At 38.6% G+C, this 24,792-nt stretch overlaps 1 protein-coding gene across 1 annotated transcript in view; it reads right to left on the reverse strand.

The window, feature by feature from the left end:
• Positions 1-10,132, reverse strand: part of LOC117036910 (ceruloplasmin-like) — a 34,252-nt gene extending 24,120 nt beyond the window's left edge. The window contains exons 1-5 of the mRNA XM_033132376.1: positions 9,975-10,132; positions 8,923-9,173; positions 7,604-7,816; positions 6,898-7,068; positions 6,357-6,599 (exon numbers count right to left, since the gene is read on the reverse strand). Coding sequence (XP_032988267.1) covers positions 6,357-6,599; positions 6,898-7,068; positions 7,604-7,816; positions 8,923-9,173; positions 9,975-10,129 — 1,033 coding nt within the window. The 5' untranslated portion in view covers positions 10,130-10,132. The remainder of the gene's footprint in view (positions 1-6,356; positions 6,600-6,897; positions 7,069-7,603; positions 7,817-8,922; positions 9,174-9,974) is intronic.
• Between the last annotated feature and the right edge of the window lie 14,660 nt (positions 10,133-24,792).

Consider the following 24,792-nt stretch of genomic DNA (forward strand, 5'->3'; position numbering starts at 1 on the left):
TACCAGGTCACTAATGAGTTAGTTGGTTTATTAGATTAACTGTTGGCAGGCAGTAAAAAAATCAAGGCAAGTAAATTTTCATGAGGGCATCAGTTCTGTGTTTTGATTTCACAGGAGTGTAAATTAGTACAGACCTTTTGGAAGGCAATCTGGCAGCATTCTTAAAATCAAAAACCCTTCAAATATATAATTTCACTTCTTGGTAGTTGTCCAAGAAAAAATGTTTGCACATGCATAAAAAGATACAAATAAAAAGGTGTTAACTATAATTGTTAATAAACCAAAAAAGTGAAAGCCATTTAAATGACTATTAGTAGACAAATTGTTAAATAAACTAGGATACATCCCAAATATGGAAATCTATATAACAGTTTAAAAAAATAAGTTAAATAAATAGGGAAAGTCATGGAAAAGATCTCAAGACATATTGATGAGTGAAGAAAGCAAGCAGCAGAATATTATATGCAGTGTGACTTACTTATGTAAAACAAAACATAGCTATGTATTTTTATTTCGAGGTGTGGTTCTCCCTTCCCCATAGCCCTGGGAGGGACACAACACACAGGAAATCTTGATAAATACTTGTTGCTTAGTTGTTTAAATAATTAATTGACACATGATGTTAACCAAAATATAGGACTTAAAAAAAAGAAAGGTTTTGACCAGAGAAGTAAACCCCATTTTTTGTAAAAAACAAACAAACAAACTAACAAACAAAAAAAACCTTAAATTCTTTAGTTCTAATAACAGTCACACTTTCTGACTGAAAAATAAAACATTTACATGATCATATGTATAGTTTGGTATATTTAAGAATAGAAAATATCAATAACTTCATAGCTAACCAGCCTATTATTCAATGGAGAGTGTGATTGATGAAGGAAATAAACTAAAATAATGAGGTTTTCTGAGTACTGGATTAAAATTACAGTTGACCCTTGAACAACCTGGGTTTGAATTGTGCGGTCCACTTATACCTGGATTTTTTTCATTTTATAAACAGATGATGTAAACTTATGGTATTGATAAATACAGTACAGTACTGTAAATGCATTTTCTATTCCTTATGATTTTCTTAACATTTTCTTTTCTCTAGTTTACTTTACTGAAAGAATACACAGTATATAATACATACAGGATACAAAATGTGTGTTAATTGGCTGTTATGTTATTGGTAAAGCTTCTGATAAACAGTAGGCTACTAATAGTTAATTTTGGGGGGGAGGAGTCAAAAGTTATACACAGATTTTTGACTGCAACGGGGGTTGGTGCCCCTAATTCCCATTTGTTCAATGGTCAACTGTATTTGGTACTACAAAATTCCTCGCTGTGCTTCTTAAAGGGTTTGGGGCAAGTGTTTAACCTCATAGAACTTTCTTTCTCAATTAAAAAAAAAACTGTAATAATACCTTCTCAGTCTGTCATTCAGGTTTCTTGTAAAGCTCACAAGCTAATGAATGTAAACTTTTTCTTCGTAAAAACAAAAACAACAAAAATCCCTATATTCCTAAAAGGAATATACACAGAGTTAAAAGTGTTCCAGTCCTGTACTCACCAATAAAAAGGCACAGAATAGCAGACTGGATCAGAAAACTAAACCCAACCATATGCTGTCTCCAAGAGACACATCTCAGCTACAAGGACAAACACAGACTCAAAGTAAAAGGGTGGAAATTGATACTCCAAGCAAATGGTATTCAGAGAAAACCAGGTGTAACCATCCTTATATCAGATGAAACAGACTTCACGATAAAAAAGGTAACAAGCGACATTGTAACAAATGACAACGATGGACATTTCATAATGGTAAAGGGGACTATACAACAAGAAGACATAACAGTCTTCAGTATTTATGCCTCCAATCAGGGAGCACCAAAATATACAAACCAACCACTAACAGAATTAAAGGGAGAAATTAACCAAAACACAATTATAGTAGGGTACCTAAATATATCATTGACAGCTATGGACAGAACACCCAAACAGAAAGTAAATAAAGAAATATCAGCCCTAAATGACACATTAGATGAAATGGACATAATTGACATTTATAGAGCACTTCATCCTAGAACATCAGACTATACATTCTTTTCTAGTGGAACACTCTCAAGGATAGTGTTCCTTATATTGGGACATAAAACTAGTCTCAGCAAATTTAAGAAGATTGAAATCATACCAACCATATTCTCTGATCACAAGGCTTTGAAATTGGATATTAACTGCAAAAAGAAAGCAGGAAACCCCACAAATATGTGGAGAATAAACACCATACTTTTAAAGAATGATTGGATCAAAGAAGAAATAAGAGGAGAGATCAAGATACATAGAAACAAAGGAGAATGAAAATATATCCTACCAAAATTTTGGGGATGCAGCAAAATCAGTAATCAGAGGGAAATTTATACCATTACAGGCCTATCCCAAGAAACAAGAAAAATCCCAGATTAAGAAACCTCATGTTACACCTGGAAGAACTAGAAAAAGAAGAACAAATGAAACCCAAAGTCAACAGAAGGAAGGAAATAATGAAAATCAGAGCAGAACTAAATGAAATAGAGAACAAAAAGACAACAGAAAAAATTAATGCAACAAAGAGCTGGTTCTCTGAAAAGATTAATACAATTGACAAACCCTTGGCTAGACTTACTAAGATAAAAAGAGAAAACACACAAATAAACAAAATCAGAAATGAAAGCAGGGACGTTACCACGGATACCACAGAAATACAAAGGATCATCCAAGAATACTATGAAGGACTATATGCCACCAAATTCAATAACCTAGAAGAAATGGACAAGTTCTTAGAAACATATAGCCTTCCTAGGCTGAATCATGAAGAACTGGAAAATCTAAATAAACCAATGAACAGTAAGGAAATTGAATAAGTCATCCAAAACCTTCCCAAAGGCAAAAGTCCAGGACCAGACTGCTTCACTAGTGAATTCTACCAAACATTCAAAGAAGATCTAATACCTGTCCTACGCAAACCCTTCCAAAAAAATTGAGGAAGGGACAATACTCTCTAACTCATTTTATCAGGCAAACATTACCCTGATTCCAAAACCTGGAAAGGATAACACAAAAAAAGAAAATTACAGACCAATATCTCTGATAAATACAGATGCAAAAATCCTAAACAAAATTCTAGCAAATTGAATGCAACAATGTATTAAAAAGATTATCCATCACGACCAAGTGGGGCTCATCCCCGGGGCACAAGGATGTTTCAACATCTGCAAATCCATCAATGTGATACATCACATAAACAAAATAAAGGACAACAATCATATGATTATATCAATAGATGCAGAAAAAAACATTTGACAAGATACAACATCTATATATGACTAAAACAATAAAATAGGTATAGAAGGAAAATACCTCAACATAGTAAAGGCCATACATGACAAACCCTCAGCTACTATCATAATTAATGTGAAAAACTGAAGCCCTTTGCTATATGTTCAGGAACACAACAGGGCTATTCCCTATCACCTCTGCTTTTCAACGTAGTGTTGGAAGTCCTTGCCAGAGCAACCAGGCAAGAGAAAGAAATAAAAGGCATCCAAGTTGGGAATGAAGAAGTTGAATTGTCACTCTTTGCAGATGACATGATGCTATATATATATAACCCTAAAGACTCCACCAAAAAGCTATTTGAAATAATAAACGAATATAATAAATTTGCCAGCTACAAAATCAACGTACAAAAGTCCATTGCATTCTCATATAGTAACAATGAAATCTCAGAAAAAGAAATAAAAGAAAACACAATTCCTTTTGCAATTGCAACGAAAAGAATAAAATACCTAGGAATAAATTTAACCAAGGATGTGAGAGACCTATATACAGAAAGCTATAAGACATTTTTAAAAGAAATTGAAGAAGACACAACGAAATGGAAAGACTATTCATGTTCATGGATTGGAAGAATCAACATAGTTAAAATGGCCATATTACTCAAAGCAATATACAGATTTAATGCAATCCCCATCAAAATCCCAATGGCATTTTTTAAAGAAATAGAACAAAAAAAATCATCAGATTTGTATGGAACCACAAAAGACCCCAAATAGCCAAAGCAATCCTAAGAAAAAAGAACAATGCTGGAGGTGTCACACGCCCTGACTTTAGCTTGTACTACAGGGCAACAATAATCAAAACAGCATGGTATTGGCAGAAAAACAGACACACAGACCAATGGAATAGAATTGAGAACCCAGAAATAAGCCCACATAAATATGGAGAGATAATTTTTGACAAAGAAGCCAAAAACATACATTGGACATAAGACAGCCTCTTCAATAAATGGGGCTGGGAAAATTGGAAAGCCACGTGCAAAAGAATGAAACTGGACTGCTATCTGCCACCATGTGCCCAAATTAAGTCAAAATGGATCAAAGACCTAAGCATAAGACCTGACACAATACACTGCATAGAAGAAAACATAGGTACTAAACTTACGGGCCTGAGGTTCAAAGAGCATTTTATGAATTTGACTCCAAAGGCAAGGGAAGTAAAAGCTAAAATAAATGAATGGGATTATATCAAACTTAAAAGCTTCTGCACAGCAAAAGATACCATCAACAAAATAAAGAGCAACCAACTGAATGGGAGAAGATTTTTGCAAACAGTGCCTCCGTTAAGGGGCTAATATCCAAAATATACAAGGAACTCATGCAACTCAACAACAACAACAAAAAAAAAAAACAATCCAATTAAAAACTGGGCAGAGGACCTGAATAGACATTTCTCCAAAGAGGACATACAGATGGCCAATAGACATATGAAAAAATGTTCAACATCACTAATCATCAGAGAAATGCAAATAAAAACCACAATGAGGTATCACCTCACCCCAGTCACAATGGCTATCCTCAACAAGACAAATAGTAACAAGTGTTGGAGAGGCTGTGGGGAAAAAGAACCCTCATACACTGTTGGTGGGAATGCAGATTGGTGCAGCCGCTGTGGAAGGCAGTGTGGAGGTTCCTCAAAAAATTACGAATAGAATTACCATATGACCCAGCAATCCCTCTCCTGGGTATTTACCCAAAAAATCTGAAAACATTTATCTGTAAAGATATATGCACTCCAATGTTCATTGCAGCTTTATTTACGGTGGTCAAGACATGGAAACAATCAAAGTGTCCTTCAATAGATGATTGGATAAAGAAGATGTGATATATATATATATATAGATATAGATATATACACAATAGAATACTATTCTGCCATAAGAAAAGATGAAATAATATCATTTGCGACAACATGGATGGATCTTGAGATTATTATACTAAATGAAGTAAGTCAGACAGAAAAAGTCGAGAACCATATGATTTCACTGATATGTGGTATATGAACCAAAAACAACAAAAGAACAAGACAAACAAATGAAGAAACAAAAACTCATAGACACAGACAATAGTTTAGTGGTTACCAGAGGGTAAGGGGGGAGGGGGGTGGGAGATGAGGGTAAAGGGGATCAAATATATGGTGATGGAAGGAGAACTGACTCTGGGTGGTGAGCACACAATGGGATTTATAGATGATGTAATACAGAATTGTACACCTGAAATCTATGTAATTTTACTAACAGTTGTCACCCCAATAAACTTTAATTTAAAAAAAAAGAGAGAAAGAGAAAAAGAGAAACACATGATCAAGGTAAGTATGCCTGGTAATTGGCATCTACATATAGTGAAGTTGGGAAAAAAAGGAAGTCTGGAAATTCTTTCTTTGAAATAAAAATAGAAGCATTAATAAAATAATTGCAATGGACAGATTATTTGAGGATGAAGGAGTCAGAGAAAAATATTTGCTGCCAGTTTTTAATTCTCTCCTCAGCATCTCCCTGAGCAATATAGGTGTTGAAAGAGCTGAGAAAATTGCACAAAAATAAACCTGTTTCGACAATGAATCCATTAATATAATGTTATTTAAGATTGTACTTATAACAGATTATATAATATGAAATTTTCAATGTTTCAAGATTAATTGCATTTTGTTCATTTGCAAGCAGTGTTTATTTTTGAATTACTGGTATTTTATGTCATAATTATATAAATGGTATATTAAATGATGTACTTATCATTGACATTTGTATATATTTATTTTTGCTTGTCATTTAAACAATTTTAAGCTTTGTGCTTGAAACAAATACAGGACTTAATTTTGCAGGAAAAAGAAAAAATAATAAAAGCATTCCAGTCCTGACCTGTCTCTGACTTTCCAAAAGGCAATCCTATCACCTCCCTAGATATGAGTATCTACATTTGGAAGATGAGACATTTGTAATGGGTTGTAACCTTGGAAGTTCTCTGACCCTGTAGTATGTAAAAGTAGTGAATCCCTACCATATACATGACAGCCCAGCATCCATTCTCCAGGGCCCTTGGCCACCATGAAGGCATCCTCCAGTGAGGCAGGAAAGACGGTAATGACGTCCTTTCTGTGATTCCGAGAGAATAGAGTTTGTCCTTGGAGATAGATGGGGTGTACATCTAAAGCAGCACCCATGCCAACCAAATGCCACCTGACCCTGTCCTCAGCACACATGGTGAGGCTGGGTAGATTTCCATACATGTATCCATTAATTGCTGAAAATAAATGCAAGTTAACCTATGAAGCATGGTAGATAAGGACCACAGGGTATCAATTCTATGCATTTCCTCATTATAGAAACCTCACAGTGTCAATTTGCATAATCTACAAGAGTTGACTTTGGAAATCAGCAGGATTTAGTAGATGCCTTGACTATCAACCAGTGTACCTTGAGAGAAAAACTGAAAAATACAAACTCAAGTACCCAAACTTGAACAAAGGGAAATCACTAAGTAGGCTCACAGAAGTTAGACTTATCGGACACTATAAATGAGAAAGTTTTTAAAATCTTACCATACATGACATTGCTCTCCTGGAAGTCATGATCATTAGCATCAACTTGGCCGGATTTAGTGTACGTATCAATATTGTCATCGATATACCAGCTCTGGTTTTCATCACTTGAAGTGAACAACAGAACATATGACTTGTCGATATTTTTTTCAGTGTCTCCATCCAGTGTGCCTAAAACAAAACAAAACAAAACAAAACAAAACAAAAAACAAAAACAGCAAAACTTCCTCTTTGCAATAATTATTTTTGCTATAAAATAAGCTGATAATTCTAACTGATTCAACTTAATATGAAAGTAAAATCGTGCACCTCCCCAGACAGAACCAAAGGAACCAATCATGCAAGGAACAGGCAGACAGCCTCTATTCTTCCCATTTCCTTCCACTCTGCTGATCACCACTTCTCTGTAGGAGAGAAAAAGGTGGCAGTAATTTTGTGTGAGGACGGCTGAAGTGAAGTGTACTAGGTTTGACTACCACCTAGTGATCAACATGCATTATTGAACTTGAACTGAGGCATTGTACTCAAGATCGCCCCCTAGTGCTCAGAGTCCAACATGGCAACTTTACTTTTACTAGAGAACCAAGGGCAAGGCAGGAAAATAGACCTCATTAGATAGTAGCAAAATTCTATTGGGAGTGTGAGGGACACTCCGCATATTCTGGTTGACCCAACTGCTACAATGAAATTAAAAAAAATGTGTTACCTCTTTTACAAGTCAGCATTGGTCCAATGAGTCCTGAAGCCACATCTCTTACAGAGTCTACATGGGAGTGGTAAATCCTTGTCACACAATCACTGTCATTGGGGCCAGGCCCCTGCTTTTCCTCCACAAACCACTTGTAAGTATACCGCATCCCTGGTTCCAGACGGTCATCTTCCTTTTGCAGGTCCGTAGTATTATCGGGATAGAGAGCACCTAGAAAACACAATCTGCACTGTGGTCACAGCTACCATTGACAACACTACTTTCTTCATTAAGCAATGAACGTATGTTAATTTGTATTTTCAGAGTAAGGTGTGCATTTCTCCTTTCCTGTCTCCTGCCTCCTGTCTCCCTAGATCCCCCTTGGTTGGCTTCCACCTGAATGCCCAGCTCGGCCACATTGTAGACCAAATTAGGATGAGCAGGCAATATATTAACAGACTATCATCACCTTTATTGATAGATTCCACAAATATTGTGCACTTACTATGTCCCTATATCTTGAATGCAGAGATCTAAGCTCCTGAGTTTCCCTCCATATTTTCTTCATTGCAAGTCACACTTGGGACCTGTGGCATTAACAGGCATCCATGTAACCTCCAAGTAGCCCAAAAGTGGCCCTCTGCATAGCTTACATTCTCCTGAATCTGGGACCTTGCTTTCCTTTCTTTCTTCTTCTAGAGTTTTATTTCAGATCTCAAACTTTTGAGGCTGGAATCCTGATAAGTAGGCAAAACATTTTTTTCAGTCAATAGAACATTTTGAGTTATGGCCAACCTCTCACCGTTTGTACATCTTTTGGGACCCTCCTACTCCATGCTGAACACAAAACCCTATTTGTTGGCTTTCTCTTCCCTTTTTTCCCCACAGCGTCATTAGGCAGCTGTGAGTGTAGATGTGTAGGAAAAGGAACCATTTTCTGGGAAGTAGTGATTTCTCTTGATACTGATGTTTTCCAAGAGACTAATCCTCATCCACTAGGAAATGAAATGAGATAGGGGCAGAACAGCATTTCTGCCAACTAACATTTAGCTCGTGAGTGTCTCCTACAAAATCAATTTTCGTGTGTGTGAGTGAAAAGTGTGTTTTCTTTCCCAGGAATTACAAAAGAGTGGTCAGTCCTTCAAGATGAGAAACTGAAAAAAGACTGTCTTGGATACTAACATAACAGACCTCAGAAGAAAGAGTCTGCATTCACCCAAAACGACTCCTATCCACAATGATGCCCAGTTCCTCGTTACCTTGTTTTTCCTGAAGTACTGGGCTCATACTGTCTATAAGCAAAAGCTCAGGAATATAAGGAGAGATGATCCACTTACCTTCAGTTTCTTTAGTGTAGGTGACTCCATGAGGATGGACACTATACATCCTTGAAGCAAAATTTTTTACGTGTACATAAACCCAGTCTCCAGTCTCTGCTTTAATTATCGGACCTAAAAATCCCAACCAGGATGGTTTTTTAATGATCCTTCGAAATGTATCATCAGTATAATGAAAATACAAAGCCTTCTTATAAACAGATCCTATCCTATCTTGGCCACGTTGCAGATATTTTTGGGACTGAAACTCTCTGTAAAAAATAAAAGAGAGAACTTTAACAAATTTGACTGGAAAGAAAGAAGTGTTGACTAAACTGAAATTGGAGTTAAGAAGCTTTACAACCTAATTTTGATAGAGAAAACTCAGACCTTGGAGAAATTGGGAAAGAAGTAAAAAAAAAGATGTTGCAGCCAAATACAAAGGTAGCAAGTAATACACGTGACATTTTAGTTTAAAAGACTTACCAAATTTATTGTACTGGACCACAAAAGGTTTTCTCATTGAGGTTACTTTAGTTCTCAAGCATTAGATCAATTCTTATGACTTAGAGTCATTTACACATTTAAATACATCTGTGGATTTGTTGGTAGAATTGGGGCAGTTTGGCCAATAAACAGGAAATTAGATGCATAATCTCTAGATGTCCCCTCCTTATTACTTGAAGACAGAAGTCAAAAAGCTGCAATTTCACAGTCTCTGGCATACACTCAATATCAGAAAGAAAATTGTTGTTTTACATCTAGAGCACCACTTAAACAAAATCACTGATAACACAGAATTAGATGACCCCTGAAATAATGTGTCACAAGGGCAAGAGTGGGGATAATCCCATGAAGGAATAATTTCTTGTTTATATTAATATCTGTCTTCCATACCATTCTTATACTAAAACAACAACAAACAAATGAAAAACAAAGGAAGTGGTTCTAATAGCAAATGTCCCCTTAAAGGGCCAATCATGAGAAATTCTTCTCTAGCATTTTTTCAATGAGTGACAATTACCAACTTTTGCTTCTGATAGTAAATTTTTCAGTGCAGAGGTCTTACTTACTGATCTTTGGAAAATGGCTTTCCATTGAGCATATTTTTACCAGTAGGAGCATAGTTCCAAGTGGTTTCTTTAATGCCTATGTAGTAGTGCCTATCTTTTGCCCAACCTGGAGAACTAATAAAAACCAGAAAGGTCATTAGTAAAATGTTCTTCATTTTCAAAATCTGAGCCTGAAGAGACTAACTGATGATGCTTACCTTCCTTTAATAATCCAGACTTTCTTCCTTTCTTGTGGTCATTTACATAAACCAAGGTTGCATAAGAGCTAATCATGTGCTTCATCTGTATATATATGTGATTTCCGTTCCAAATGCACTTAGTTTTCATTAGTCAGAGCAGGTGAAATGTTGCATAACCTATAGAGAATACTGGTTCTTAGCCAGGTGTTCTCAACTGACAATTGAGAGCATTTTTGAATTACTGGGTGGACTGATTACTCAGATCATCCATCATCCCCCAATGATTATTCTCTATTCCGTCTTCTTACTGTTTCAGTCCATCCTACATACAATTAGTAGATTCTTCGTTAAATGTTATTTTTCATAAGTTATTCCCCAAATGATAATTTAAATTCCTTGTCATTGATGATTTTCTTTAAGTTATATTCAAATTTCTTGACACCTAAAACTATCCGTAATCTAGCCCTCAATATGATATTCCAAATTTGTCTCCATAATTCACTTACAGAATCCCTGCTCTCTGGGAAGTTGTCTTGTTAAAGACACAGCATGGGATGGGGGAGAAATACATGAGCATTGGAACCAGATAGCTCTGGGTGTGAATCTTAACTGTCTCATACAAGTTGTGACCTGTGTGTGATTGTGGAACTCAATTTCTTCAACTTATAAAATGATAATAATATTATTGACCCACTTGGGTAGTTGTGAAAATTAAATGAGACAGCAGGTATTGTAGAGGAGCATGGAGACTCATAAGGAACCTGGCACACAGCCAACATGTAACAAGTGTTCTTTACCTCCCTTTCCTCCATTGTTAGAGTGAGCTTTGTGATATGACAGTCTGGAAGTTTTGACCTGTGTAGAATTTAGCAACTGTTGCTTATAAAGATTTATATATAGCCTCATCATTTTTTTTATTGCAGAAAAGGAAAAATTGCAAATACCATTGAAACCGGAGACCAAACAAGTCCAGGGCTCTTGCTGTCTATGTGGCTCAGTCAATATGACTCAGGAGTTGGGTCATAGAATAAGCGTTTATTATCAGAGCACCGGTGGTCTGCGAAGGCAGCGGGTTAACACCTCCAAAACTGCCTTACATTCTCAGACTAGTCTGGGATATTTAAGGGGAAATCTGGGCGTTCCTCCAGAGGCTACATGATGGTTCCAGAGGTTTGCATGGAGCCTCCCCTCAGGTGATGTGGCTCTCCAGTGTGGTCACCAACCCAGGAGCAGTAATGACAGTAACCTGGAAAGGATGCTAGGCCATAGAGATTGTGATCGGCAAGCGTGGGGGGCATTGTGACTAGTAAGCAAGCATAAATTTCAGGATAATTATCTAACGCAGGGAACTGGGACAGGAGACATTCCAAACTAAGGAACTGGGACAGGGGACATTCCAAGCTCAAACCACAGGGAGGGGGTTGATCAATTGTTAAACTCTAGGCCAGGAAGAGGTGAGGCCTCTTTTGTGGGGGTCCCAACCAGGCCCTGTTTCAATTCCCCCCTGTGGGGACAGAGCCCCAGAGAGCAGTTTCCAGGCTCTCGCCCTCACATAGAAAGGTGCTGTCCCAGGTAGTAAATGGCCATCGACTGTGATCAAATGGCCATCAGCTGTGGCTAGTTGGCCGTCAGCTGTAACCAGTGAGCCATTAGCCACTAATATAACTGCTGTGGCTACACTAGCAGCAAATGGGGGCTAGCAAGAAGATGGTGACTGAGCCAGCAATCGGCGGAGCGAGGGTTGCAGATCGTGTGGCTACTGTTTCCTGTGTCTCCAACCCAGCCGCCAGCGAGAATATGGTGGTGTGACTCCCCTACCTATGACTCCGTGGGTGTTCCTTTTTGGCCTGACCATGTCCTGCATTCTTATGTGGGGAGCGGGAGCTGAGACCCCACAGGGTGCCCCGCACGACACCCCCTGTCTTATGTTCATTTTATTTTTATAAAATCAGTAAGGCTAGATTAGAGATGAAACAAATAACTACATTAATTAAGACAATTTTTAAATCCAGGGACGACTGCTCTTGCTACTTCCTGCTGAGTGTGGGCTTAGTCCCTGCCTATGGGCACGAGAGTTATTTGCTATTTGGTTACAGCGGGGAGGAGGCTATGGAGGAACTGCAAGAGAAAAAGCCAGTCCTCTGGTTAAGTGGCTGCTGGCATGGCTTGTCATCCTCGGGAAGGATGAGTTGGAACCCTGGAGGATAGACATATGCAGATGAAAACTGCTGTGTTTCTGATGACACAAACTTGTCCGTTTGAAGAGGAGTCTAAGGCCTTCAATTGGCTCACAAGAACAGGAGCGACATGCTTCCTTCTGGGGAAGTCCTCTAGAGACTTAAGTGAAACAGGTTTGATTTGAGGAAAGGGGGCCCCGCCACTGACTCTCTGAAGTCTGACAACAGTTGGGTGCTTGGAAAAACTGCAAGAGGTCCCTTCTATTTAGGAACTAATTGGTCTGTTACAAACCCCTCCCCCTATAGGCTTTTGATAGTTCTTGGTCCCCTAGCTTTCCGGTGCTACAATGTATAGAGGGGTTGGCCTGGGGGATGTGCCGGTGCCCCATATTTCCTAAGTGTCTGCTGAACCTCTCCCAAGTTAACAACATAGGAGACAACAGAATTGAGGTCACAATCTAAAGCAATGGGCAGCAATTGCAGCCAGGGCCTAGAGGTCTCCTGACAAAACTTCTCCACAGCCTTATTAAATCTGATCTGCTTGTTTTACATTTTCTCTCAGGTATCAATGGTAAGGAACATGCTGAGTAAAATAAGCCCAAATCTAGGAGCTTTCTTTATCTTAATAACCGAACAGATTTTAGAGGAAGAAATAGGTCTAGAGTGAGCAGTCAAGGCAAAATAAATGGCTCTCATATCAATCAGGGAATTAACAGGCTTACCTGCGACATCAAGGGTCACCCGCAGTTTCTCCCCTGTGATGATCACGGCCTCTTCTCAGGAGCCACTGGGCATTTTAGGTCCATCAGTCAATTACAGCCTTTTGCAGGGAAGGAGTTGGTCCCTACTCCCTTCAGAACAGGGGACAATCCCTCCTCCGGTGCCCTTTAGTTTGCACAGGGGGCACAGCTGCTTTGCAGGATTAGAACACTCCTTCCTCCAGTGGTCTAGGCTTCCACATCCAAAGCAGGCCCCTTTTCTTCTTCTGGGCTGCTGGGGTGGCCCTGAGGTGGCCCTGGCCTTGGCCTGTCTATTACTGCAGCTGAAAATCTGGCCTGCCTCTGGTCTCACCTACACTCTCACTGTTCCTTTCTTTTCTCGTTTTCCCTGTCTCGGTTGTTAAAGACATTTAAACAAATCCCCTGGCCTTCTTTTAGGATCTGAGCCTCTTTATCAGGGATGTAACAGTGGGCCAGAACCAATGTAATAACTTGCCAGGTTAGGAAAACAAGCTTCTTTATACTGGCCTATATCTGACACCGAGGAGGGCACACGAACTCTAGCAGTCCTGAAATACACAAATTTACATAACTATTAGCAAAACTCGGTTCTTAGATTTAATTTTCTTGAGTAACTAAAGACCTAATTAAGACAAAATAATAGCAAATTATTTTGATGACACATATAATCTTTGTTTTTCAGACAGAAAACTTTTTTATAATATCAGTAGCAGACCAACAGTCTAACAAACTTTGTCTTATTTGGCAGAGAGAGTAAACTTAACTCATTTTGTACCAGCTTACTGTTGATATTTAAATTCATTTAATTAATTGTATTTAACTTAACCATATATAAAATTTTCTCAAGATTTCTTTTTTCACAAACTTTCTATACCTTTCCTGGTCCCTCTTAGTCTCCTCTCACTCATTCAGAAATAATCATCCTTAGGACAAACTTTCAGTTCCTTCAAAAATGTATTTTTATACCTTATGCCTTTCTTGAAAACTTACATATTAATTAAAATCCATAGCCTTCAGAACCTTAATTTTTACTGACAACTAAAAGCAAGTATCCAATATTTCCATTAGCAAACCCATAAACACATTTTGCAACCTTTAGATGTATAGGTTTTTGTTAGCAATATATCTACCAACTTTTTAAAATTATATTTTCAAGAATATATAAAACACTTTTACTGACAGATCTTAAGTTATCTTTCAGATTTCCTGTAACAAGAAACCAAAAAGTAGGTGAACTCAGACTCATCCAATAATTAATATTTCAGCATTTTATTTTGAAATACCTAGATATTCAATAGTTTTTATTCTTTAACACAACTTAGTAAAATCTTAAATCTTAAATTACTAATAGATGCTGAGAAACTTCATCTAAACATCCACACTATATTATTACTGAAAAGTTTCATCTGTTAATATTTTATTAGTTCTTAACTCTATGAGATTTTAAAGGCAATTATTACCCAAGCTATTTTCTTGACAAATTTTGTAACAGAGGTAACATAAATTTATTTTTGTAAACCCAGGTAAAACAAAAGATACCATATTTGATGCTAATAACCTTAAAAAAACATATCTGGCGGCCAGATGGCTCAGCTGGTTAGAGCGTGAGCTCTCAACAACAAGGTTGCGGGTTCAGTTCCCACATGGGATGGTGGGTTGTGTCCCCTGCAACTAAAGTTTGAAAACGGCAACTGGACTGGCAATGTGGCTCTTCAACCTGGTCACCAACCCAGGAGCAGTCATGACAGTGACCTGGAAAGGATGCTAGGCCATAAAGATTGTGATCAGTAAGCATGGGGGTATCAATCATAAGTTTCAGGGTAATTTTCTAAAGCAGAGAACTGGGACAGGGGACATTCCAAGCTCAAAGCACAGGGAGGGAGTTGATCAATTGTTAAGCTGTAAACCACGGAGAGGTGAGGCCTCTTTTGTGGGGGTCCCAGTTGGACCCTGTTTCACCATTGTATGCACACCCATTCCCCAGCCTGATAGTCCCTCCCTCCCCTTCTCCTTTCCTTAGCTTATTTGAATTTTTCCCATTCTTCAAGCCTCAACTGACACTTCGTCTCCTAAGTGAAAGCTTCCGTGGCCATGTCAGCCTACAGACATCATATGTTTCTGAATTCACCAGTTGTAGCTAGGCCTGGCAATTAACCACACAGCGTTGACAGTGTTGTTATTTAAATTTTAGTGTGGTATTTTCTCTACCCTCAATAGATTATAATTTCTATAGATTAGGGGCCACTTTTAAAATTCTGTATGTCTCCTAGATACCAAGAAACATATGTTAATTTTTTGAGAATAAATACAGTGCCTTGGCCACAGTTACAAAAAGTGAGGAAAGGAGCAGGAGTCTTTTTTTTTTTTACTTTTTATTTTATTTTTTATTAGTATCAGGTGTACAAAACAACATAGTGATTAGACATTTACACACCTTACAGTGATAACCCCACCAAGTCTACTACCTCTCTGAAACCGTACACAGCTACTACAATACCATCGACTATATTCCCTTTACTGTACATCCCGTGACTATATGTTTTTAAATTACAGTTGCCATTCAATATTATTTTATATTAGTTTCAGGTGTGCAGCGTGGTGGTTAGACATTTATATAATTTATGAAGTGATTCCCCAGCCCCCATAGGTCAAGTACTCATCTGGTACTATAGTTTTTACAGTATTATTGACTATATTTCCCAAACTGTATTTCACATCCCTGTGACTATTTTGTGACTACCAATTTGTACTTCCTAATCCCTTCACCTTTCTCACCCATCCCTCCAATCCCCTCCCTCCCAGCAACCATCAGTTTGTTCTCTGTGTCAATTAGTCTATTTCTGTTTCATTTGTTTGTTTATTTTGTTCTTTAGATTCCAAACAGAAGTGATATCATGTGTATTTGTCTCTCTCAGTCTGACTTAGTTCACTTAGCATAATGTTCTCTAGGTCCACCCATGTTGTTGCAATGGTACGACTTCCTTCTTTTTATGGCAGAATAATACTCCATTGTATAAATGTACCACAGTTTCTTTATCTAATCATCTATTGATGGGCATTTCAGTTGTTTCCATATCTTGGCTATTGTGAATGTGCTGCAGTAAGCATAGGCATTCATATATCTTTTTGAATTAGTGTTTTGAATTTCTTTGGATAAACACCCAGAAGTGAGATTGCTGGGTCATGAGGAGTTCTATTTTTACTTTTCGGAGGAACCTCCATACGGTTTTCCACAGTGGCTGCACCAGTTAATAGCAGGAGTCTTTATTTGCCATTGATCGCTGTATCATCATATTTATTACTATTAGATATTGCTTGAGACTTCACAATTTGAAAGTCATAGTGTCTTTCAACAGCCAGAGTGGTGCTCTGGTTTCGTTGAGAAACCCACAGTTAGAAACATTAAGGCATGCAATGATATGGCATGTATTGTTCTGAAGCTTGCTATTATTCTTTAAGTACGTGTCTTAGTGACCTTTATATATCACTACCTAGAAGTCTACTTGTCTCATTTTAATTGCAGAATTTTTTTTTCTATTATGAATGTATTTGATTTATTTTTTTAAATACACAAAATTAAAGTATGTGTTTCCTGGGTATACATACAAATATCTATATGTACTTAAGGATATGTCCCAAATGGTACATATCAAACTAAATACAGCCCAGAGAGGAAAAGAGAGGATTATTATATTTAAAAATATTTTTGCAAGGAGAATCCTTTTTTATATTATTTAATTTTAAAAAATCAACAAAGTATTTGCATGTTTTTCATTAAAAAATAATGAGACTATAACTCTTTTTTATAAGCAACAGTTGCTAAATTCTACACAAGTCAAAACTCCCAGACTGTCATATCACAAAGTTTTTCACATTTGTGAGTCTTTTGGTGAGTTTAAAAAGGAAGCTGGGTAAACAGCCTGTTGCGTCGGCAGATTTTAATGTCAGCAGATGTTGGAAGAAATTCAGAAAAGTTAGGACTAGAAGGATTGGGGGTATGAGGAGAAATTGCCTACTGCAGAACCACGAGGAAGAGATTCACATGGCTGCATCCTTTGGGAAACAGTTGAAGGGGTTGAAGAGAAAACCCAGGTCAGATAAGATGGATCTCATGAGAGAGGGGTTAGCAATGTGTTCTCTGGTCTCAAGGAGGCGATCCAACTGGGTCGGAATAGTTGGAAGCTACAGTCTCACAGATTTTCGTCTGTATATAACCTTTCCTGTGACTGGAGCCTAGACCAGCTGCTGTAGAAAGATCCACACATTAAACAGAAGAGGCGGGATTTCCTAAATGGGCTTTCAAATGTTGCTTTGTCCAGAAAGTCTATGACTTCCTTCCTCATCTTCCCAGAAACATAATTTTATTCTGGAATGTGAATAATGGAAGATCTATTCAGCTGGTATATTTTTCCCTCAGTAAGTATCCCAATAAGTGCAAAGAAGTCTAGTGTATTCAAATCAAACAGATCTATCTCCAGTTCCCACGCTACCATTTATTAGCTGTGTGATTTGGGACAAGTTGCATAATCATTCTGAACGTGAATCCCCTTATCTCTAACACGAAAATAATAATAATTAAAGCTCAGGTCTCCTGTGACCTGCATGATAGCTTCCAGCATGATAGAGAATAGGAATTCAAAGAAAGCTAGCATCCTCCCCCCAGACAATGAAAGTGGCATTGGTAAATATTTGTTATTTGTTTTCTTCTCAACAAATGACTAGAAAAGCTATTTTTTTTGGTGGGGGGAAGCACTTCTTTTTTAGGTAATGTTATATTTTCTGGCTTGTCAAGATGGAAATACTTTTTGCAATCCTGTCATTCCCTTTCTTCATAGTCCTCAGTAGATTGGTCTTTTAATACAGTAGTATTTGAACTTGGGCACCATTATTTGACTATGTTCTTGGTTTGTAGAAGAACATAAGGTAACTTACTTAGCTATTCTTGTTGAATTTGGCCCAGAGGTGTGAACTCAAACGTTTTGGAAAAAAATCTGAGTTCCTTCTGGTTTTTTTACTCTGTGACTCATAAGCTTAAAAAATAAATAGAGCATATGAAAATATGAGTAAGGACCTAATGATAATCACCTTACGTCTGTAAGATCAGTCAATAGAAACTTCCAAAACTGAAATGCCAAGAGAAAAAAGAATGAAAACAAAAGACAAGCAAACAAACAAAAAACACAAACAAACAAAACATCCAAGAATTGTGAGATAGTTTTATGTAACATACATAATATTGGAATATCAGAAGGAGAAGAAAAAAGAAATAGAATAAAATAAATATTTGAAACAATAATGGCTAATAACTTTTCAAAATTAATAACAGAGACCAAACTACAGATCCAAGAAGCTCAGAGAACACTAAGTATCAGAATAAATACCCCCTTAAAAACCCCCCAAAACAAAAACAAAAGCCCTATACCGTATCATATTCAAACTACAGAAAACCAAAGAAAAAGAGAAAAAAATTTTTTTTAAGTTTATTGGGGTGACAATTGTTAGTAAAGTTACATAGATTTCAGGTGTACAATTCTGTATTACATCATCTATATATCACATTGTGTGTTCACCACCCAGAGTCAGTTCTCCTTCCATCACCATATATTTGACCCTCTTTACCCTTCCTCCATTACCCTCTGGTAACCACTAAACTATTGTCTGTGTCTATGAATTTTTGTTTTTTTGTTTGTTTGTCTTGTTCCTTTGTTGCTTTCAGTTTTATATCCCACATATCAGTGAAATCATATGGTTCTCGACTTTTTCTGTCTGACTTCTTTTTTTTTCTTTTCTTTTCTTTTTTTCCCAACTTTATCCTTTTATTTATTTATTTATTTATTTAATAGTTTTTTTTTTAATTTATTGGGGTGACAATTGTTAGTAAAATTACATAGATTTGAGGTGTGCAATTCTGTATCACATCATCTATAAATTACATTGTGTGTTCACCACCCAGAGTCAGTTCTCCTTCCATCACCATATGTCTGACTTCTTTTGCTCACCATTATAATCTCCAGATCCATCCATGTTGTCACAAATGGTCCTAGTTCATCTTTTCTAGTTCACCTAGTTCACCGCCGAATAGTATTCCATTGTGTATGTCATGCAGGGTGTCAGGCGGGGTCTCTGGTCCCACTCCCCACATAAGAACGCAGGACATGGTGAGGCCAAAAAGGAACACCCACGGAGCCATAGGTAGGGGAGTCACACCACTATACTCTCACTGGCGGCTGGGTTGGAGACACAGGAACTAGGAGCAACACAATTCTCAACCCTCACTGTGCCACTTGCAGACTCAGCCACCATCTTCTTGCTAGCTCACCCTTTTTCTGCTAGCCGAGCCACGGCAGTTATATTCATGGCCAATGGCTACCTGGTTACAGCTGACGGCCAACTAGCCACAGCTGATGGCCATTTGATCACAGTCGATGGCCATTTACTACCTGAGCCAGCACCTTTCTATGTGAGGCTGAGAGCCTGGAAACTGATTTTGGGGCTCTGTCCCCACACTCCACCCCTATAGGGTCTCGCCTCACAATCTACGCGACAAGTGTCTTCCGCGAGGGGCCCTGTGCGAGGAGCCTGGAGGTGAATGCTATTTCCTGGACACAGCCAAGCTCTCTGGTCACAGCCAGGGTTTCTCAGGACACCACCAGTACTTCTGGGCACAGCCAGACTTCCTGGACTTCTTAGGGTACCACTAGTCTCCCCGGGCACACGAGGGCCTCTCAGGGCACTGCCACTCTCTCTGGACACAGCCAGACCTCCTGGACTCAGCCAGGGCTCTCAGGGCACTGCCACTCTCTGGACACAGCCAGGGCTCTCAGGGCACTGCCACTCTCTCTGGGCCTCTCATGGCACTGTGCTGGAACAACAGCGGCTCACAGTCAAGGTGCTTACATATTCTCGATGGCGGCCGGTCAAGACACAAAAGCAAATATCTGCCAGTTCCTCTATATGGTGGTATGTTCCCAAACAAACAGTCAAGTGGTCCATTAAATTAAGGATGGAAGGCAATTCCCCATAGTCCATAGTCATTCGCCAGGGCTGTCCTGGGGGTGAGGGATGACCTTGACCTCACCCTCAGCTGCCATGGAGGACTCAGCAAGCGTTTCTTCCTGGGACTACAAGTCCTGCATCCGGGCTGCCTCAGCAAGCACTTCCCAGCCCACGGGGCCGCAACAACCTTAGCTTTCTCCGGCCTCTGCTGGTTGGGGAACCGTCCACATCTTCCCACCCCTCCACGGGGTTCCAGCTCTCAGGCAGCTGCTCCTCCTGGTCTTCCTGCAACTGAGTGTTCATACGCACAAACTGCTCCACCGCCCTTCGGAGAGCTTTGGCTGACACCGTACCCTGCGCGCTGCGCCATGTGTCGTGCGGGGCGTCCGGCGGGGTCTCTGGTCCCACTCCCCACATAAGAACGCAGGACATGGTGAGGCCAAAAAGGAACACCCACGGAGCCATAGGTAGGGGAGTCACACCACTATACTCTCACTGGCGGCTGGGTTGGAGACACAGGAACTAGGAGCAACACAATTCTCAACCCTCACTGTGCCACTTGCAGACTCAGCCACCATCTTCTTGCTAGCGTAGCCACAACAGTTATATTAGTGGCCAATTGCTCACTGGTTACAGCTGATGGCCAACTAGCCACAGCTGCTGGCCATTTGATCACAGTCAACGGCCATTTACTACCTGAGCCAGCACCTTTCTATGTGAGGCTGAGAGCCTGGAAACTGATTTTGGGGCTCTGTCCCCACAGTGTATATACACATCTTCTTTATCCAATCATCCATCAAAGGACACTTTGGTTATTTCCATGTCTTGGCCACCGTAAATAAAGCTGCAATGAACATTGGAGTGCATATATCTTTACAGATAAATGTTTTCAGATTTTTTGGGTAAATACCCAGGAGAGGTATTGCTGAGTCATATGGTAATTCTAGTCTTAAGTTTTTGAGGAACCTCCACACTGCCTTCCACAGCGGCTGCACCAGTCTGCATTGCCACCAACAGTGTATGAGGGTTTCTTTTCCTCCACAGTCTCTCCAACACTTGTTATTATTTGTCTTGTTGATGATAGCCATTCTGACTGGGGTGAGGTGATATCTCATTGTGTTTTTATTTGCATTTCTCTGATTATGAGTAATGTTGAACATTTTTTTATATGTCTATTGGCCATTTGTATGTCTTCTTTGGAGAAATGTGTATTCAAATGGTCTGCCCATTTTTTAATTGGATTGTTTTGTTGTTGTTGTTGAGTTGTATGAATTCCTTATATATTTTGGATATTAGCCCCTTATCAGAGGCGTTGTTTGCAAAAATCTTCTCCCCTTCTGTTGGTTGCCTGACAAAAAAAAAATCTTGAAAGAAACCGAAGAGGAAAACTATCTTACTGATAGGGAAACAAGGATAAGAATTATAAAACTGAACTGATCTTGTTCATTTCCCAAAAACCATTCCAGTCACACTGCCTTCCTCATCTCTGTTAATGGCACCTTCAGTCTTCTAATAGTCCAGGCAAAAATGTCTTGGATTTATCTTTGGCTCCTCTCTCACATTTCACATCCAGTCTGTCACCTGTTCAAAATACCAGGGGTGCCAAAAAAACCTATACACATGACTTATATTCATCTTTTGTTATTGGTATATATTGGGTATTATAATTTTTATACAGTTTTTTTCTTTCTTAAAATGTGTATACATTTTTTTTTTGGCACCTTCTGTATATATCTAAAATCCAGCCACTTCTCAGTATCTCCACTGATACTTCCCTGGTTCAAGCTACCATCATGCCCCTCTTGAGTACCGTAAAACCTTCCTAAATAGTTTCCTTGGAAAAAAAAAAGTTTTCTTGCTTCTGGCTTTGACTCTCTTCAGTCTATTCTTAACACAGCAACCGGAGTGACCCTTTAAAAATATAAATCTCCTCAGGTCACTCCTCCACTCAAAGCCTCTCAATGGCTCCCTATTTCTTATGGAGTCAAGTCCATTGCCCTTCAATGGCTTTCAAAGCTTCTTAATAATCTCACCTCTATGACTTTTCTCTCATCTCTTCTCGGCTCACTCAGCTCTAACCAGGCTTGCTTCCTTGCTCTTCTTTGAACATAACAACCACACTTGTGACATAAGGCCCTGCACTAACTCTTCCCTCTGCTTGAATGCTCTTCCCTCAGCTATCCTGACGGTTTCCTTCTTGGACTCCTTCAAGTTTTAAATATTACCCACTTAATGAGGTCCACCCTGACCACCTGATTGAATATCGCTATCTGCCCCACCTCTCTTCTCCCCAACACTTGGGGTCTTTTCTATTTCTTCTTTTGTCCACAGCACTTATCATCTCCTAATTTACCATACACTTTTTCTAATTTATCATGTTTATAATGTATTATCTGGCTCTCCTTACTAAAATATAAACTCCACAAGGGCAGAAATTTTTGTTGGTTGATGTATCCCCAGCACCTAGAACAGTTTTTTGTACAAAGTATGGGCCTAATAATGATTTGCTGAATGAATACATTGTAGGACACCCTATAATTGGATGTGTGGCCCGGGAAAACAACAGCAGCATGAATAATGCCAATCATAACCATTTTGGGGGTGCTTTCTATGTGTTCAGTGCCTCAAGAGCAAGACAGCTAAAGCAGAAGGAAGGTGAGACTCACTCCAGCCCAGCGTCACACAGCTGGTTAGAGAGAGCCAGGAATAGACATCCAGTCATTCTGGCTCCAGAGCCCCTGTGCGCCTGTCATCCTCAGAGCCTCAGCATTTTCCTCTTTATTACAAATTGTGCTATTTTTAAGGATCCTTTCATATCCGCAACATTGTATGCCACTCTGTTTCACTATTTTACCTACTTTGCTGATGGTTTTCACACTAAGTTTCCGGATAATGACTGGATGGAACCAGGAAGTAGTGGCTCTGGGAACATGACTTTGCAAATCCTTCATAATGCTATTACTTTCTATTTTCAGATGCAAATAAGACACAACTGTGATTGAAAGCCTTTTTTTTTTTTCCATGACAAAACAATGCTGGCTAGTCCTGCCTACCCAGGTTCCCCTATGTAGTATCTCTAAGAATGAGCAGTGATTTTGTAAATCAAGGTTCCTCCAATAAAACAATAATTTTAAACTGGCATAGCCCCAACTCCTGCTGTTAGGAGTAGTCAGGATTCTTGTGAAAGAAGGACTAGGGGAGCTTGATACAATTTAAAGATATTTAACCGGCCAGAAATACTGGGATATAAAATGGGAAGATCAATAAAGAAAATCATATTGACAAAAAAAAGATTTTTTTCCCTTCCTTGTTTACCAACTATGGGCCATTTCTACTTGACTGTGTATGTGAATGCACTCATATGTAGAAGTCAGGTGCTCGTTCATGTATTCACTGTTCAGCAGGTACTTATGGAGAGTTTCTACCTGTCTGGCCTTATTCCAGTTGCTAAGGAGGTAATGTCATTTGTGAAACTGGGCAGAGGAGAGGGCCTGTGGGTGATGGTGCAGCCGTAAGTGAAATACGGCCGGACAAAGCGCAAATCTCATTTCTTGTCTGTGCCCTCAAATACGTTGTCCAGCTTGTTTACTTATTGCTTTACTGAAAACAATCAGTCTTCAGTGGATGAAGGTGCCGTCTCAAGAGACAGTACAAAGAATTAGTGCCACTGAATTAGTGCTGAGGGCGATTCCAGAGAAGAACCCTGACCCTATCGTGGAAATGTCTGTGTAACCTCCCAGAGTGATACCATGGAGCAGATCTCCATTCATTTGGATATGCCCATTCTGGCGTGTTTCATATTAACACAATTACAGTATGTCACATTCACAACCCTTTAGCCATGAATCAGCTAAAAAAACAAAAATGGGTTGATTGCAAAAATTAATTTTTAATTCATGATTTGGACCTCAGGATGACTTTTCTCCCATTGAACCAATGGTCCGAATGGTGGGTGGATTCTACCTCTGTCCTCCAAATGCCATTAGAACCCCAAATGTAGATTAAAAAAAAGACAAAGATAATTGTTACTGAAAAAATGTCCAAGTGAAATGAATCCTTTTGAAACTGGAGACAAAATATTTGATTAGGATTCTATTATGAGAAATTAAAACAATTAAGAAATAAGATTATTTTATCTTATATTAGTTTAAACCCTATATTTTTGATGTATAAAAATGACAGTTTCACATTATTCAATCTAATATTTAATGCAATTTTAATAAGGATTGTGAGGTCTACACCGAATCTTAGAATGAATCAAAACTAAATCAAGTGTCATTTGGATTTGAATGACAAAGCTTTCAGAGAGCATATGTGGAGTCCTTCATTTCACTTTTGATTTTTGCAGCATCTTAACAAATAGGGTTATTTTACGTAAACATTAGAGGGCAGCCTAGGCATTTCTTAATTGATAATTTTCAAGTCATTCTTTTGACATTCATAACCTGTCATCTTTTTTGACTTTTTCTTCAGATATTTACTAGTCTCACTCTGCCAGATTCTTATTTGTCAAAACTTGTGTATTGAGTAGTCATTACTTTTAAGGACTCTCAAATCTTGCATTATTTACATTTAATTTGCCACATTTACATTTACTTTGCATTCTGTTTGTATCAGGAGAGTGACAAATATGTGGACACATTGGACAAGGAAAGATATTTGTGTCACATGTGAAGAAATATTTAAATGGGGACTAACATCATAAGTGGTCACTTTAAACAACTGC

This window comes from Rhinolophus ferrumequinum, chromosome 2 (assembly GCF_004115265.2).
Source record: "Rhinolophus ferrumequinum isolate MPI-CBG mRhiFer1 chromosome 2, mRhiFer1_v1.p, whole genome shotgun sequence".
In the NCBI taxonomy this organism is placed as follows: domain Eukaryota; kingdom Metazoa; phylum Chordata; class Mammalia; order Chiroptera; family Rhinolophidae; genus Rhinolophus; species Rhinolophus ferrumequinum.